The 18,598-nt window shown below is 41.3% G+C and overlaps 1 protein-coding gene across 1 annotated transcript in view; it reads right to left on the bottom strand.

Annotated features, from left to right (window-relative positions):
- LOC136886351 (carboxypeptidase D) overlaps window positions 1–18,598 on the bottom strand; it is a 165,738-nt gene that overhangs the window by 72,672 nt on the left and 74,468 nt on the right. The window contains exons 9-10 of the mRNA XM_067159090.2: window positions 10,160–10,366; window positions 9,197–9,439 (exon numbers count right to left, since the gene is read on the bottom strand). Coding sequence (XP_067015191.2) covers window positions 9,197–9,439; window positions 10,160–10,366 — 450 coding nt within the window. The remainder of the gene's footprint in view (window positions 1–9,196; window positions 9,440–10,159; window positions 10,367–18,598) is intronic.

Here is an 18,598-nt window from a genome sequence, read left to right as displayed (position 1 = left end):
ATTTTCTATAGAATATTAAAGGTGCTATTATCCTTTGGGAGCTTCACCTTCTTTTACGTTATGGTTTAATTCTGTTTCTCGTAACTTTTATTCTTGCTACTGTTGTTGCATCATCTTACAACAGTTATGTCATTGATGTGTAAAGATGACGGGTATTGATAAGATACGATTACATATGTATTGTGTTACCGTTACGAGTTCATTGTCTCTCGGGAAGCGTTATGGATCAGATGCTTGTGTGGTGTAGAAGTCAAGACCTGATTGATGATGACTGTTGTTGTATGTCCGGCGCTCTCTTCTCGCTCCGCCAGCCAGCTGAACGCGCGCCTGTGTATCATTCTGCTAGCTTCGACGCGCAGCCCTCAGTGCGCGTGCCTGACCATCGAGTGTACTATAAATAGGAGCTCCCTGCCTGCTCACTTGCCCACTTGCCCCGGTGTCCAGCTCCAGAATACACCCTACGTCGAGCACGGAGGCTACTCCTCTTGAAAATGTGCTTCGACCAGGTGGACTGAATTTCTGGCAGTACGAGGTTTCACCTCTGGTCACCGCTCCCTTACCTGTTTCCGCTGCCTATGTTCCGTAATTCCTTTACAAGCCATTTTCATTCCCTAATTTACGCAAGCTCCCTTAGTTTCGCTAGGTGGAATTTCTTCAATCAATTGAACTTGCTTTTTAGGAATTCAGGCACTTCAACAAACAAGGACTCTCAAAGACATTTATGTTAGTGTGCCAGATAGTTCTCGACTATCAACGTGTCAATTCACAAAGACTATCTTTTCAAGATAGGAGTGTATATAAAGACTGTAAACCTGTACATATTGTATAAAGACAGACTTTTCTCAAGATTCAATATTCATTTTTGCTTCAAAATAAATTTCAGTTATTTGTGTAAATATCATAAAGTGAAGCAATAAAAGTTGTGTTTTGTAAACTTCAACCTTGGTTACAACACAACTCTATGGCGACGAGGTAAAAAAGCACCAACCTACGATTCTTCGACTCCAGTTGCCAACTCTATAGTGACGAGGTAAAAAAGCAACAAACTACACGTCATTGGCCCCAATCGCCAACTCTATAGCAACGAGGTACACACGACACTACAATTCAACAGGCCCAGTTGTCAATTCTACGGCGACGTGCTAAACAACAACGACACTCCAACCAGTTCTGACACACGGCTTACCTTACTCATTCTTGCACGCATCTCGCAATGGCTACTGCGGAACAACTAGCTACGGTCTTCCAAGCCTTACAGCAGCAACAACAACAGTTTATGCAACAACAACAGGCAGCATTAATTCAGGCTATTCAAGCTATTTCTGTCTCTACACAGCCATCAGCTATTCCTCCGTTCTCTGCTTTTGATCCAGCTAAGGAAGAATGGTCAGTTTATTTAGCCCGTTTACAACAGCATTTCATCTGCCATTCTGTCACAGATGATCAACGCCGCCGCGCACTATTTCTTAGTTCGGTTGGCAATGCTACGTGTGAATTACTACGTAAATTAAGTCCGGAAGAACACTTATCTGGGGTACCCTTCACGCAGCTCTTGGCCCGTCTCACGGAACACTATGCCAAAGCTCCTCACATAGTGGCTGCTCGCTATAAATTTTTTCAGTGCAGAAAGCAACCCCATCAGACACATCCTGAATGGATAACTGAATTGCGTGGTCTAGCTAAACCCTGCCAGTTCATCTGCTCCAAGGACGGTTGTGGTTCATCCTACACTGATTCTCTCATTCGGGACATGATAATTTTACATACTCCTGAAGACAAAATACGTTTTGACGCTGTCAAGCAGAGTAACCCTTCTTTAGAAGACGTCCAGCGTATTGCTACGGTTTATGAGCTTACTACCAAGACTGCCGCAGCCATAGCTTCTCCACACGAAGTTGCACACGTCTCGCCTCAGGCCCGCAAATCCTCTGCTACAGTGAACCGTACGGATAAGGCGCTCTCCACCAAGCATTCTCGCCAGGTTCCCTCTCGTAATGCTACACGGAAGCCCAATTCTAAAAGCACCTCGAAACTCCTGCCTTCCTGCCGAGGTTGTTTCAAGCATCATGAACGTCGTGACTGTCGTTTTTTCAAAGCTACTTGTGAACGATGTAATAAACTTGGACACATTAAGACTGTCTGTCAAAGTTCGCTCCGCCCTGCTAAGACTACTGCAGCACGCCGGAAGCATATACAGCCCCGCCAAGACATGGAAGTTGATCAGATCAATCTTATTCTTCCCACAAAGGATTCTCACAAAATCATCATTCCTCTCTCATTCTCTGATCGATCTGTCGATTTTCAATTAGACACTGGATCACCTGTCTCTATTATTAACCTGACTACCTACCACAACTTAGGTTCACCTTCATGCTCTCCAGCTGACATCCAGCTCGTGACATTTAACAAGAAGAAAATTGACATCAAAGGTCAAATCAAGCTTCAGGCTAGTTACAAAGGAATTCAGAAAGCCATTCCTCTTCTCGTAGTTAACAACTACACTGCATCAAACATTATGGGCATGGATCTATTTACCTTATTTGGTTTCCAGATACATGACAACATTAACGTCGTATCTACATTGCATCCTACTTCTGACGTTACCGCTCTCCTAGCGCAGTTTCCTGAAGTCTTCGACTCTCAGCTCGGAACAGCAAAAGACTATACAGCTCACATACAGCTGAAATCCGGAGCTAAGCCTCGCTTCCTCAAAGCTCGTCCAGTACCCCTAGCACTTCAAGACCAGGTCACGAAAGAATTAGAAAGATGGATACAAACTGGAATTGTTGTACCAGTTACTTCTAGTCAATGGGCTACTCCACTCGTGGTAATCAAGAAACCTGATGGTAATGTTCGACTTTGTGGCGATTTTCGATCTACAGTCAACGCACAACTCGACACAGATATCTTTCCTATTCCACGTCCAGAAGACTTATTCCGTCGTCTCTCTGGTGGACAATTCTTCTCTCGAGTTGATCTTAAAGAAGCATATCTCCAGCTACTTTTAGACGAAGAATCTAAGAAATATCTCACACTCAACACTCCTCTCGGACTGCTCCAGCTCCAGCGGCTCCCATTCGGTGTTTCATCCTCAGCGGCTATTTTTCAGCGCTATTTGGCTCAACTCACCGCCTCCATTCCCGGTTGTGCTAACTACCTGGATGATATTATTGTTACTGGAAAAGATCATCAGGAACATCTAACCAATCTACGCCTCCTTCTCCAGAAATTGAAAGACAATGGCCTACGAGCGAATCTCGCTAAATGTACCTTCTTTCAGCCTCAAGTTCACTACCTAGGACACATACTTGATAAGAATGGAATTCGTCCTAGTACACAGAATGTCTCAGCGATAGTAAACATGCCAGCACCTCAGAACCTCAAGCAGCTTCAGTCCTTCATAGGCAAAGCGAACTATTATAATAAGTTCATTCCACGCTTCGCTACAGTGGCAGCTCCATTAAACGCTCTACGTAAAAAAGGTGTTAAGTTTCAGTGGACTCCGCAATGCCAACAGGCATGGAAAACAATCAACAACGCCTTAATTCAAGCTATACAACTCACTCATTTTCAGCCCGACAAGATCATCACGCTAGCTACTGACGCTTCAGACTACGGTGTCGGTGCCGTTCTCTCCCAGAAGGATCGTCATGGACAAGAACACCCCATCGCCTTCGCTTCGAAAACACTTAATGACCATCAACGTCGATACTCCCAGATAGAGAAAGAAGCTTTAGCCATCATCTTTGGTATTCGCCGTTTCAATGAATATCTCTATGGCAACCATTTCCTGATCATTACCGATCATAAGCCTCTCGTACACTTATTCCATCCTGGTAATAAGATCCCAGAGAATTCCCTCAGAAAGCTTCAAAGATGGTCCATGTTCCTTTCTGATTATTCCTATCAGATTGTATATCGAGCCACATCCCAGCATTGTAATGCTGATGCCCTCTCCCGCTTACCCGTTGGTCCTGATACTGCCTTCGATTCTCAAGAATCTGAATGTCTTCAGTTGGACATAGAACTTGAAGATACTGTATCCAGTTTTCCTATTGTTGCTACCTGCATAGCTAAAGCTACGGATAAGGACAGTACACTTGCTACTGTACGTACTTATATCCGCAACGGTTGGCCTCTTCAGAGCACACTTCCTGCCCACCTGGCACCTTATCATCGTATGCAGCATCGTCTCACGACTCGTGCCGGAGTTGTATTACTAGAAGCAGGCACCATCTTCCGAGTGGTTATCCCACTTAGCCTACAGAAACAAGTTCTCGAATTATTACACCAAAGCCATTGGGGTATCTCCAGAACAAAGCAACTCGCCCGTCAACACTGCTACTGGCCCGGTATTGATGCCGCCATCGAAAAGCTAATACGTCATTGTGAGCAATGTCAAACGAATCAGAACGCCCCGTCTTCTGATCTTGCTTCATGGCCTCTTGCTACTACTCCATGGGAACGAGTTCACATCGATTTCGCAGGTCCTTTCCTCAATTCCATGTGGTTAATAGTCATCGATTCACTGTCAAACTTTCCATATGTCGTGGATATGCATTCGACTACTACAACCGAAGCTACCATTCGTGCTCTCCAGAAAATCTTTACTACAGAAGGTTTACCGCAAGTACTCATTTCAGACAACGGACCTCAATTTACAGCTACTGCTTTTCAGAACTTTTGTACACATAATGGCATTCGTCATATCCTAGCACCACCTTTTCACCCTCAATCTAATGGTGAAGCTGAACGCTTCGTACAAACGTTTAAAAGAAGTATGAAGAAAGCTGTCTCTTCAGGCTTAACTAAAGACCAAGCCTTGCTCCAACTCTTAAACAACTACAGAACTCTACCCGGCGCTGATAATATCACTCCTGCGCAGAAGCTCCATGGACGACCTCACAGAACTTTACTTTCTCTGTTACAGCCTCTTCCGGCCCAGCATAAGACATCACCAACGAAGTTCTCCCTCAACGCCAAGGTCTACACCAGGACATTCAAATCCAACCCACTCTGGATACCTGGAGTCATCTGCAGATCTTTGGGTCATCGTCTATACGAGATACAGACTACGGAGAAACGTATCTGCCGCCATCAAGATCAGATACGTCTGCGCTACCGCCCCTGTCCAGCTATTGATGCTATTGCTAAACCTGATAAATCTATTGCTGAACGCGCCTTAGATCATTTAATAACAATGGGTTCCTTTCAGGACGAGACAGCGCCACTCCGCCCAGTTCCAGCTCCGGACAATACAACAGAGAAATCAGCAGCTCCGCCCCAGCATCGCAGTCGCCGCCAGCGCCGCCGCCGTTTCACGCCGTACCGGCGTATTTAGGAGGGGAGGGTGTTGTATGTCCGGCGCTCTCTTCTCGCTCCGCCAGCCAGCTGAACGCGCGCCTGTGTATCATTCTGCTAGCTTCGACGCGCAGCCCTCAGTGCGCGTGCCTGACCATCGAGTGTACTATAAATAGGAGCTCCCTGCCTGCTCACTTGCCCACTTGCCCCGGTGTCCAGCTCCAGAATACACCCTACGTCGAGCACGGAGGCTACTCCTCTTGAAAATGTGCTTCGACCAGGTGGACTGAATTTCTGGCAGTACGAGGTTTCACCTCTGGTCACCGCTCCCTTACCTGTTTCCGCTGCCTATGTTCCGTAATTCCTTTACAAGCCATTTTCATTCCCTAATTTACGCAAGCTCCCTTAGTTTCGCTAGGTGGAATTTCTTCAATCAATTGAACTTGCTTTTTAGGAATTCAGGCACTTCAACAAACAAGGACTCTCAAAGACATTTATGTTAGTGTGCCAGATAGTTCTCGACTATCAACGTGTCAATTCACAAAGACTATCTTTTCAAGATAGGAGTGTATATAAAGACTGTAAACCTGTACATATTGTATAAAGACAGACTTTTCTCAAGATTCAATATTCATTTTTGCTTCAAAATAAATTTCAGTTATTTGTGTAAATATCATAAAGTGAAGCAATAAAAGTTGTGTTTTGTAAACTTCAACCTTGGTTACAACAACTGTGGTTTATTGTACCTCATATTAAGTAGCATTGTCGAGGTGATTTTAGGAATGTGATCTCTACGATATTTTTTCGGTTTTGTGAAATTAATTATTTTTGGTGTGAATATGTCATGTTTTGACATGTCGCAGACTTGTAAATTTCTAGTTTCCTCCTGCCATTTGTGGTATTTTGCATTTTGTTGGTTGAGATGTTTCACCTTCCCTTCTGGTTTATTTTCTTTATTTTATTTCTTGTGTGACCTTTAAATGGAGTTGTTATTTTTATGCAATCCAATATTCAAGCAGAAAAATTATGTTGACTAAAAGGAGTACCCCGTTCTTTTTTTTAAAATGGTATTTACTGAGAGTTCTGGAACTGGTATAGTCACATGACCATCGATTAAAAAGTTTTTTTAAAGGAACGACAAAAAAAGGAACTGCAGTTCGTGTGCAAATATTTTTAAAAGGTATTAAATTATTTGTGATTTAATATTGTTTCAGTGAAAGAATTGATTTCTTCTTACTCTTTATTTAATTTATTTACTTTAACTTCGTGGTTTTTTAAAAATAATGAATTAATTATGGGCGTTACTCTCCTCTATTTAAATATTCTTATTTATTAAATTTTTATGTGGTTAAAAATATTTAGTGTTTCATGGTATTTCACATGAATTGCTCTATCCTATTCCCCTGGATCCACCATCTGTTAAGGTTCATTCAACCTTTGGTTTTGCTCAGATTCCATCGCTTCCCTGTCCTGTGTCTCGTGTTTTGATTGAGGCGTAACCTAAGTAGTTGGCATGATTTCGTGCTGGGATGGCCTCTATTCTCTCTTGTGGTAGTACTGGCAATCGAAACTGAGTGTTTACGGTGTTGTGCCGTCAGTTGTATTGTCGTCCTTGTGTTCGATTGTCAGTACGTCCCACTGTGAAAGTTTGGAAAGACCGCTGGAAAACACAACATGTTTTCTGGTGTGCAAATAATTAGTGCATTTCATGTACTGCTTAACAGAGTTTGGATAGGCCATGGAAGATGCAAAGACTCACTCCACAAGGGGAACATGACTGTGGTGTCCCACGGCAAACTATCGCTCACATTGTCGGCAGCTGCAAGCTACATGCATACTCGGGTATCTCGGCTGATTTCTTCATTCCATCAAAGGCAGTATTAGAGTGGATAGAAGGGCTGGACATCCTGATATGAAATTGTTTTCTTGTTATTGTAATGTATTCAATTGTGTGTATGTATATATATATATATATATATATATATATGTAGATTTTATGCCATATGCTAAATAAATAAAAGCTTTAAAAAGAGATGTATAATTCTTATTAGCCTGTTTTAAAGAGCACCTAGGGTTTTGTAAAGACTACAGGTCTTATGGCAGAATGGTTGCCATACAACTGCATCAATGAGGACGGGGCCCTCAGTACAGTACAAATACCCTGCCACCGAGCCAAAGGAATTAACCAATCAAAGTTAAAATCCCAACCCAGCAGGAAAGGCCAGCACACTAACCATTTAGCCGGACACAGAAGGTACAGAGAAGACTAAATTAGACTCCTTTCCTGTATTTTAATTTGTCCCGAGTGATGGAATATCTCTTGGTTGGTGACAGGGTCTACCCAAGGGATCTTCAACATTCTGCTATACATCCACACTTCAAAGGCTTGCAGATGGATCACTGATGAAGCCTTTAGTGTCCAATTTTGACACCTCTAGCTGTTTCAACCCATTAACATACTAAATTTAATGTATTGAGCATGTGCGTGTATACCATATGGTTTTACACTTCTACGATTTATAGATGTAATCCGCAACATACTGAATTTTAATCATACCCCTGTTTGATGTGATCAAGTGCAGCACTTAGAAGAACAATTTGAAAGTTTTTAACAGTGTGAAACACCCTAAAACACTCCGGAAAATGCAAAGCCACCAATTATTTTTCACACTCGTATCTCATTGCACTTTTCTTGCCGGTCTTGCTTTCACCACAGTCACGGCCTTCTCTGGAGTTATAAACCTTGTGAAATGTGCTCAGTGAATACATATAGGTTGAGTTGGGATTTTTTCTGTGAATAAGTGATTGGCAAAACTGTTTCTTTCAGTAGTTTCTTCATCCCATAAACAGTTGTGAACCACGTGTTGAGAAATGTCTAGAGGGGAGGGATCTGGAGGGAGGGTCCCGTTTACGATTGATTTTATTCCAGAATTTCATATAAAACCATATTTGTAAGGTTTATCACCTGTTTTACTCCATTCCCAGCCCTCCTCCTTAGTGTTTTTGTAAGCAGGATGGACTTCATTATCATCACCACCTTCAAACGCATCATCACTCGACGTGAAATTTTTTATTATGCTGTTATAACTTTCACTGTTAGTAAATAAAATTGTATAATTCTCTAACACTATATCACTGCCCAATTCACTCTGACTATCCCATAATATCAGTTAATCACCCTACTTGTAGAGCGATTGCCTGCTGGACAGAAAGCTTGAATTAGTTGCAGAAAGCTTACTTCTCAGTAGAACGCCTGCCAGGCATCTGTGTATGAATGGTTACTGCACGTGCTGCTGTCTGCCAGGCGGCAAGGTATGCCAAAGAATTAATTTCACAAACACACTAACTGCAATGCCGATTCTGGTTTTGATGTCTACAGTGGAACTGCACTGTTGTGTTAGTCAGCATCCGACATTTGTGAAATGCAACAGCCTTTCAATGGTATCTTCATCCAGAATGGTAATAGTGTTGCCTATTTTCTGTTTACTGATTACATGAATGTTTTCTGAATGTTTATTTCAAGACCGAAGTCCTTGCATACTTTGTAGATACTATTAAAACAAACTGAATGTTTTCTAAACTGTCAGCAAGCGTTCTCCTTGATCTTCATTTGGAAATCAATTTCATCAAAGGCAATTAGATTCGGAGTATAATTTAAAAATTATTAGGGTTGGGGAAAACCTCCTCTCACATCTTTTTGTACCTTGATTTTTATAATTATTAAGAGCGCATATTGAAAAAAAAAAATCCTTTTTCTCTTGTACATGACATATTATTTTAATTTTCATTTCTTACATAATTCAAGCCCTCGTACTCTGACTCAATGTTTTTCATAGCGAAGAATGTGATTAAATAATGGTATAAAATGGGTTGCATGTGCGAGAAGGAGACATACCTGTTCCATGAAGGAGAGGAGTGCCTCACGATTGTCCCGCCAGAAGGCCGGCAGCTGGTCGGCAGGGGGAAATTTGGTGCAGCCCATCTCAATGGTGATCTCGAAACTGTTCGTGTTGACATAGTTCCAGTCCTGCATGCCACCCGCTACCACGTACCACTTGGCACCGTTGATGATACCACCAGGAAAGTGTTCTATTGGCAGGTAAGGGCAAGGTTTTGCCAAATGCATTTCAGGATGTGCCTAAATGATGAAACAAACATTCCAGATGTTAAAGGAATATGATCGTACGGAACAGCCAACAAAGACACTATAATTCAAGATAAAATGTTGCCTTTGAAGAAACTTCCATTGCATACGCGCACATAAAAAACGTAATGGAAAGGAACAAACAAGGGACTATCAAGTCATACATACAAAGATAGGGACATGTTTAGGATAAACACAATAACAGGTCAGCATCAGAAGTGGGAACAATAAAAAAGGACAAATAAGAGAAACGAGCTTCTAATAAAATAGTGGATGGTGAAGATGAAATGTATTGTTAGGTGATGATGATCATTTATATTGGTATTATAGTGGACAGTGTCAAAATAGCAGGAAATTACGAAGAAACTAAGAGGAAGGCTGCAGACAGGAGTGCATGGAGAACGCTTTGTGTGAAGATCCGCCTGAGGTCAGAACACGTTATATATCTATATATAGCTGATTCTTTCGACCTCATTACCCAAATTCATTCACTATCATTCATTTCACCTTTAATGGCTCCTCAACTGAGGTTGGTGACAGGAAGGGCATCTAGCCATAAAAACATGTTGTATATAATCTCACCTCATCCCTAATCCAGTACCTGGAAACTGGATTAAGGGGTAGATATTCACAGACGATGATGGTAGTAATAAAGTGTTGTTTCCCTAGCAAGCCATGTATTAGTCTATCAATCAAATGACACGTCGCACTTACATCTGCGTATGTTCTGGCTAGCATCTGGAAGACAGCGTCGTCAGGAGTGGGATTGGGCTTCTCGCTCACGACCATCTGCCGTGGAGTGTCATCGTAGGGATAGTTGGCTACCAAGGCACCGCCATGCAGGTTGGCCGACAACACAAACGGGTAAGACTTCATCCACTTCATGAGAGCTGTCGTCTCAGGCTCCTGGACCCTGTTGAGCTAGAAATGGAATCACATATCAATTGATATACCTGCGTATGTAGATTCAGTTAATTCATTTAAGGAACTTGGATCATCAGGACTGGTATACATGAAGACAGACTGTTTGGAAAGACAGAACGGTTTACAAATGAAACTGGGCTAAGGCAGAGGAGTGTGCTGTTGCATCTTTTGTTTCTAAAGGTTATGGACAAAATTGTAAAGGAGACAAAGGAAACATATGGGAATAGGGAGATGAAGTTATTACTACAGTTGAACCTTGATATCTCGAAGTAACTTAAACTTTGTCCTATTCTTCACATGTATTTATTTTTCTATTACTCGAAATTCGGTTCCACGAATTTCTCTAAGCAAACATTTCTTCCCTTGAAGCAAAAGTACTCTGTAATTCGAATTTTGTGCAACATTAACTGTGTAATACAGCATCTGTGGTTTGTGAGGAACAGTTAACAAGTAAAGAAAGGGTTACAGTGATGCTGGGAGCTAATATGACAGGAACCGAAAAACTAAAACTTCTAGAGATCGAAAAACCAGTGAAGCCTCGCTGTTTCTCACGTGCAAATTAATTACCAGTCATGTACGAAAGCAACCCCTGAAGTCGCGGATGACGAGCTCCATTTACGAATCTCAGCTGCGTCGTATTGAGAAGTTTCAACGTGAAGGGAGGAAAGGTTAACAGTAACAAAGAGAAGAGACTCATGGATATTTTCCAAAGGTGTTAAAGGAGGTATGTTTCTTGTTTCCCTACTGTATGTACCGTATCCTGTCTTCTAAAAAGTTGCTTTAATAAGGGTTATAATTAAAGTGATGCCATAAAAGAGAGGTTGTTTGTATACTTTTAAATACCGTTAAAAATAATGTATTCAATATAAGCCAGTAGATACATAATATGATTCAATTATGTGCTATACATGCTCAAAAACGGTATTCTCGTCCGGCTCCATGGCTAAATGATTAGCGTTCTGGCCTTTGGTCACAGGGTTCGATTCCTGACAGGGTCGGGAATTTTAACCATCATTGGTTAATTTCACTGGCAAGGGGGCTGGGTGTATGTGTCGTCTTCATTATCATATTTTCATCCTCATCACGACGCACAGGTCACCTACGGGCATCAAATCAAAAGACCTGCGCTTGGCGAGCCGAACATGTCCTTGGACACTCCCGGCACTAAAAGCCATATGCCATTTCATTTCAACGGTATTCTCTATATCTCGAAATTTCGATTCGAAATAATAATGCTTGTTGTTTTAAGGGGCCTAACATCGAAGGTCCTCGGCCCAACTCAAAATAAAATTTATCTCCCGAGGTGATTCGAGATATCGAGGTTCCACTGTATTTGCAGATGATATTGTGGTCTGGGGAACAAACAGCAAGGGTTTACAAGAACAACATGATGTACTGAACAAGAAAACTGAAAAGTATGGTATGAAAATCAGTGCAGAGAAAAGCAAGACCATGATGATATGAAGAGAGGAGAGACAAGGGAAAGGCATTGTTAAAATTGGTGGGTAAAGCCTTGAAATTGTTGACAGTTTCAAATATCTAGGATGGACCAATGATGTGGATGTTAGGTCCCTTCAAACAACAAGCAACAAATACCTAGGGAGTGAATTAATGCAGAATACAAGATTGGACATGGAGATTAGCAAGAGGAGCAACAGGGCAATGCATTCTACCAAGAAACCATGTCTGGAATAAGGAAGTGTAAAGAGATAATGTAAAAACGAAGATGTGAGAGAAAAGAAGTTGGGATGGAAAATATAAATGAGAGAATTGATAAGAATAAACTAAAATGGTTTGGACATATAAAGAGGATGGAAGAAAAAATAACACCAAAACAGATGATGGAGATGAAGTTTAAGGGAAAGAGAATAAGAGGAAGATCTAGAACAAGGTGGAATTCAATAAAGAGGAGTGCAAGAAGAAGAAACCTGGACTGGGACAAAATGATGGAAGAGGAATGGAGGAAGGAGAAAGGAAGATGGAGAAGTGCTATAAATGCCCTGAGCCGGTAAGAGCTGGATAAGGGGAAAGGAAGAGGAGGATGATTGGAAAGGAACAAAATAAGTGTCAAATCACAACATAAAATATGTACACAGATAGAAATATGAAAAGGAACACATAATAGGATGAACACAGTGACAGGTCATTGTGTAAAGAAGAGACAAACAGAAACACAAAAGGAAAATCTCCCCACATTTTCGTATACTATTGTCTTCGAACAGATAGGCTCTTCCCTCGTCAATCTTAGTTCTTCTACATCCATTTCTTCTCAACTCCCAACAAGCTTGTTTCAGCATCCCAGCTTCATCAGAAGGCTGAGCAACAACAGATCTCCTGTCTGGATGCACAAAGTGTAGAATAAAAAGAAAGGTGGATAAACTCAAACAACGGAAGAGACATAAGTTAAAATGAATTCAGGTGATATAAGGCTCATCAGGGGCTGAGAAGAAAATGGGTTAATGAGTAGAGACGGCAGCGTACAAAGATGTGGAAATTATCCACTTCTCTTCTTCCCACACTGAGCTATCATTGCGCTCCTTTCATGTACCTATCTCTCTGCTTATGACTTGAGTTTGTATACAAAAGTTAGGGATGGGAAATGAAATCAGAGAGTTTCGAAATATCACAAGATCATCTGAAAGCACATGCTTGGATGTTTCTTGGAAGGTCTGTCCTTCTCAATTTCATAGTGTGACATGCTGGTGAGATACCTCTGTTCTGCAATGCTGCTATGCCTTAAAACTTACCCTGATGATTACTGTCACACACTTACTGATGACCAAAATACTATATGCACTCAAGTTTGGAGGCTGTTTATGAATTAATGAATGGGCCTACAGAAAATCCAGTAACACCATCATTTTTCTCACTTTATTTCACACGAGGTTGTTTTATTTTTTTAAAATCGCAGGTGAAATGCAAGAAGTGCCCATTTTAAAATGTGTTTCAACCATGGGCCCAATTTAAGAAAATGTTTCTCAAAAACCAGCTCTCTAATTGAAATACATAAAAACTGATATACGAAAACTGAATTGGACATAAACTGGATATAACGCAACAAAGTTTGCAATTATCCAATCAACCCGAGCCAAGGAAAAGTTACCCTACAAAAATTGGAAAAATAAAATTCTGAAACTTTTAAACAATGCATAAAAGATTTCAATGTATACTGTTTTAAAAATTGCATTTGATCAGATAGTGTACTAGCTTTTTCAGAAAAATTTTCCTAGAGTTGATGCATGGTCGAAACGAGTTTACAAAGGGGCACTTCTTGCATTCCACCTGCGATAACAAACTGAAAATGAAATGAAACAAGGAGAATAATGGTATAATTGGAGGCCTGTTGGTTATTTCATATGATGATCTGCCACTTGCCACTCAAACAGAGTTTGAAGAAGTAGGGATATCTCTAACTGATGCCTCGGAAGAGCTTGGAACATGCTACAACAAAAATCAATTTAAACCAGGCTCCTCATTTCCATATATCCTAACCGACCTTTCTTGGTCAAATCTTGTTCTATTCCAACCCCAATAATATTAAAGCATTTGACCATTTTCATGACCTTCGTCATGGTCCTTGTCTTTCACTGGTCGATATCTTCATTTTTCGAAGTATTGGATGCCTTAAATTTTTTTCTCTCTAGTTAGAGTTAATAGAGGATGGTTGCCTAGTTGTACTTCATCTCAAAACCACCACTACCATCAACTCAAACCCATCCCTATTAAAATTCAAATTTGTGTGTTTCATCTGTGACATGTTCAGACATCTCAGAAACTTCAAGTATCTTGAAAGGGAGATTTAGCGAATCACTGTTTTACTCCCAAATACTTGGGAGTTACTCTAGACTGTACACTAACTTGCAAAATGTATAGCACAAGGTATCTCCAGGAAACAATACTCTCCTGAAGCTGTCGGGAACCAACTGTGACCACAAACACTCAGAACATCAGCTTTGGCCCAGTGCTAATCTCCAGGCGAATATGCCAGCCTAGTTCGGTATAAGTCAGCCCATACAAATCAGGTCGACAATGCACTCGACGAAAGTTACAAAATTATTACTAGCTGCCTGAAACCTACTCCCAGTGAGAAAATTCACTATTTAGCTGGGATCACTCCTGGTGAGATTTTTAGAGACACAGTGGTGAATAAAGAAAGACTCCAGGTGTCTACATCAGAAGCACACCCACTCTGTGGGTACTCCTTTACTCAACCTATCCTTAAATCTACGAAATGTTTCCTTCGAACAACCATCAAACTTGAAGGGAAGGAAGATACCACCAGGATCAAAATATGGAAAGGAAGAACAGACCACCTCTAAACTGGATGAAATCACAAGAGAACCTCCCATGTGGTCACAAGAATAGCTGGATAATATGGAAGGCACTACATAGAAGTCGGCACATCTACGCTGAAGCTGCATAAATGGGTTTTTTCATCTGATATAACACTCTCCGATTGTGGAGGGCAACAGATAATTCAGCACCTTTATCAGTATATCTTGTGCCTGTCAACATGCACCATGGAAGACCTAAACTCAGCCACCCCTAATGTTGCCCGATCTGGGGCAAATTACTGCTGTGGCTGTCTACACATCATAAACATTTCTTGATATATGGTACATGCTTCCGTAGTAATCTTATATTTGTAATAATTTCTAATTAATTTCACGTGTCTGTGCAGAGAAGTGTACATAATTTCTCTATTTAGTTACGTTTATCACTGTGTAGTATGATACTTCTGACACGAATAAAAAAAGTGGTTGGAAATCGAGCCTAAAATTTAAAATCTTCTGTATAGTTTTGTCGAGGAAATGAGCAACTTCTCATGACTCTTAGAGCATGAGAAAAGTAATGTTTAAGAGAGTACAGTCTTCTTCTTCTTCTCCTTCCTATTCCTCCTCCTAGTGTTTTTCCCACGATACTGCACTACTTTACACATTATTCTCCATTTGGTCCTGTTAAGGGCATCATCAGGACTGGCACCCACAATCTTCACATCTTCCTTCAGACGATCAAGCCACCGTTTCTTGGGACGGCCACGTGGTCGATTTCCTCCTAGGTTGTACTGGACAGCTGTCTGAGTAACCGATCATCTCTTCTCATGACATGTCCATACCATCTGATCCCCCTGTGGGTGGGGGCAGTAGAATAACACCCACGGTATCCCCTGCCTGTCGTAAGAGGCGACTAGAAGGGGCCTCGGGGGTTCTCAACTTGGGAGCGTGGGTTGGCGACCACGGGGCCTCTAGCTGAGTCCTGGTATCACTTTCACTTACTTATGCCAGGCTCCTCACTCTCATCTATCCTATCCAACCTCCCTTGGTCAGCTCTTGTTCTTTTCCGACCCTGACGGTATTATAGTATTCGAGGCCTAGGAAGTCTTCACTTTCACGCCCTTCATCTTTCTTTGGCGGATATCTTCATTTTTCATTTTTTGAAGTGTTGGATACCTTCCATTTTCTCTCTCTGATTAGTGAGGATAGTTGCCTAGTTGTACCTCTTCTTAAAACAATAATCACCAAGCTCGATACCTGCAGTCGCCTAAGTGCGACTAGTATCCAGTATGATATAGGTGTTGATTCCCATAGGAAACATGAAATATTTGTCCCGAATGAGTAAATTTGTAATACCAATATAAATGGTCCGTTATTGGACATTATAAATTTTCCAGCTAACTCATTCCTAGTTGACAGTTGGTATTATTAGTATACAGTATTCGGGAGATTGTGAGTTTGAACCCCACTGTCGGCAGCCCTGAATATGGTTTTCCATGGTTTCCCATTTTCACACCAGGCAAATGCCGGGGATGAACAGAAGGCCACGGCCCGTTCCTTCCATTCTTAGCCCTTTCCTGTCCAATCGTCACCAGAAGACCTATCTGCGCCGGTGTGACGTAAAGCAACTTCACAAGTGACTATTCTCATTTTAAAAACCCGTATTGAAGATCAAATGAAAGTAAAAACAATAAATTTATTATTCCACCTATTCAATACTCAACTTGTAAAAACTTATAAAGAGAAAAAAAATCACCACCATACCATCTGAGAAGAGCTTCTTGCATCTTGCCCAAAATTGGTGCAATTCCCCTCTGTTGTCTGACATGGTCATTATGGATGTGGTCTAGTTTCAGAAGTCCTAAAGACCAATGTAGCATTTTCATCCCCATTGCACACAGGGCTTGCTCATGTCTGGATTTATACACATTCCCCTTGAGATAATCGGGTATTTTCTTATTGCAGAGAACACCGGTGACTTGTCGCCAATTCAACCACGCCGAGTTTACTTGTGCTCAAACATCAAGAAGCATTTCGCCATCTGAGTTTATGTAGGAACTGAGGAATTTAAACTGGGTGTTTTTAAAGAGATCTTGACCATTAACCCTCATGGTTTGTGGATCGTGTTCAAGGTAGTCAGTCAATTTTCTCAATGCTGAGGCACAGACCACTTTCACTCAAGTGATCATTCCAATTCTGTATCCTTTCTTGTAGGTTCTCACTGGATTTATCTACAAGAAACACATTGTCAGCATATGACATTGTCCATGGACGAGGTGTGTGAATATCTGACATTACTGTGTTCATGCACAGAATGAACAGCAGAGGTAAAAGTGCAGATCCTTGGTGGACTCCAACACCAACTGGATATGGAGGCAACGTTCCTGCCGGGCAATGAACAGTACTTGTCAAATCCTGACCCACTGGATATAGACTTCTGAAAATTCATAGGCTCAAGAGTGCCCTCCAGATAAGTTCATGTGGCAAGGTCCAGAAAGGTTAGATGTGTAGGAATAAGAGAGCACAGTATCGAGATATATATCTCCAGAGATGGTCTCTAGATTAACACTATGAGCCTGGACGAGTCAAGATAGCGTCCCTACCCTGTACCAGCATGTTTTGAACTCTCAGAAAAAACCCAGTTCTGTCAGTTTTTGCAATATACATAAACAATTTCATATACATATTCCAGAAAAAGTGGACTATCACATGAAATCAATTCAAAAATGCTTACCTTCAGCATTGGAAAGAAACTCAAGCTACGATATTGGTACATTCTATTATCCTTGTTCACGCACTTGAATTTCTAATTCACAGTCACTGAACAACAGAATCATATGTTTTATGTTGGGTATTCAACCCGAAGGCTGGTTTGATCCTCCACAGCTATGCCAACAGCTGTTATAGATGGCCTAGGCATCACTGAAGAGGCATACTAGGGAAATGAGGAGTGATGAAGTTTCCTGTTGCTTTCCTCACCGAGTCAGAAGTTGCTCATGTATCAGTCTGCCAAGCCCACTGAAATGCACACACCAACTGAACCTATGAGTGGTATTTTCATACCGTTCATAACAGGGACTGGCTGCACAAGGAATGGTATTACTAGCACCACTCATACCACAGTCACTTTCATATTGTCAAAGCCAAGGATGAGACTGAGACAGGTCAATGAAAGTAACAAATTTATTCTAGTCCACACCAGAAGACATAGTGCACTATATACACTACATCTCGCCAGCAAGGACATACAACAGAATTACACAGTTATTCCCAGTACCTATCTTTCTAACGGTAACACTCAAAACATTCTCCTATGCAAAGACCTACATCACATTTACAGCAATTTACGGTTGTCATTTTCTTCACAGCACGGCTGGTGTTGTTTTTCGACTTGTCGTGACAAACCTTGTATGTACTCTGGCGTATCCTTCCTTCTTCATGCCCACTGCAAGTATTCTGTGTAGAAAATGATCTCTAACTACTAGCCTTAGCGCATATGATGCTCGTAATTCTTCAGTAATTTCAGCCCCAACACTACTCACCAAATCACCTGCCAAATGTTCACAAAATTTTGATAGGGGAAGCTTTTGTGAACTAGCCTTATGGTACAGTATATAGGCATTCACTATGGCAAGATCAAACAAATGGAAGAGCAATTTTTTCCACCACTTGATTGACTTCCTTGTGAATGCATAATATGCCAGCAATTGGTCGGACTTAACATCACCAATTTTGAATTTGTTATAGTCCACTACTGCTGATAGTTTGGATTTCTTGTGGCTCCTTCTTGCTGAGGGTACTTCAATCATGTCATCATCATGTGCAATGCTCAGAGTATACACGGACATCCATATCTCAATATACAGTATAAATCGACTGAGAGACGAAAGCAGACTGTCGATTCACTACCCTTTCATTCTAAATCTGTGAAGTCACATACAGTAATTCACCATTA

The sequence above is a fragment of the Anabrus simplex genome, chromosome X, assembly GCF_040414725.1.
Source record: "Anabrus simplex isolate iqAnaSimp1 chromosome X, ASM4041472v1, whole genome shotgun sequence".
Lineage (NCBI taxonomy): Eukaryota > Metazoa > Arthropoda > Insecta > Orthoptera > Tettigoniidae > Anabrus > Anabrus simplex.
The sequence above is the reverse complement of the archived record's forward strand: the minus strand, read 5'-3'. Positions and strand labels throughout refer to the sequence as shown.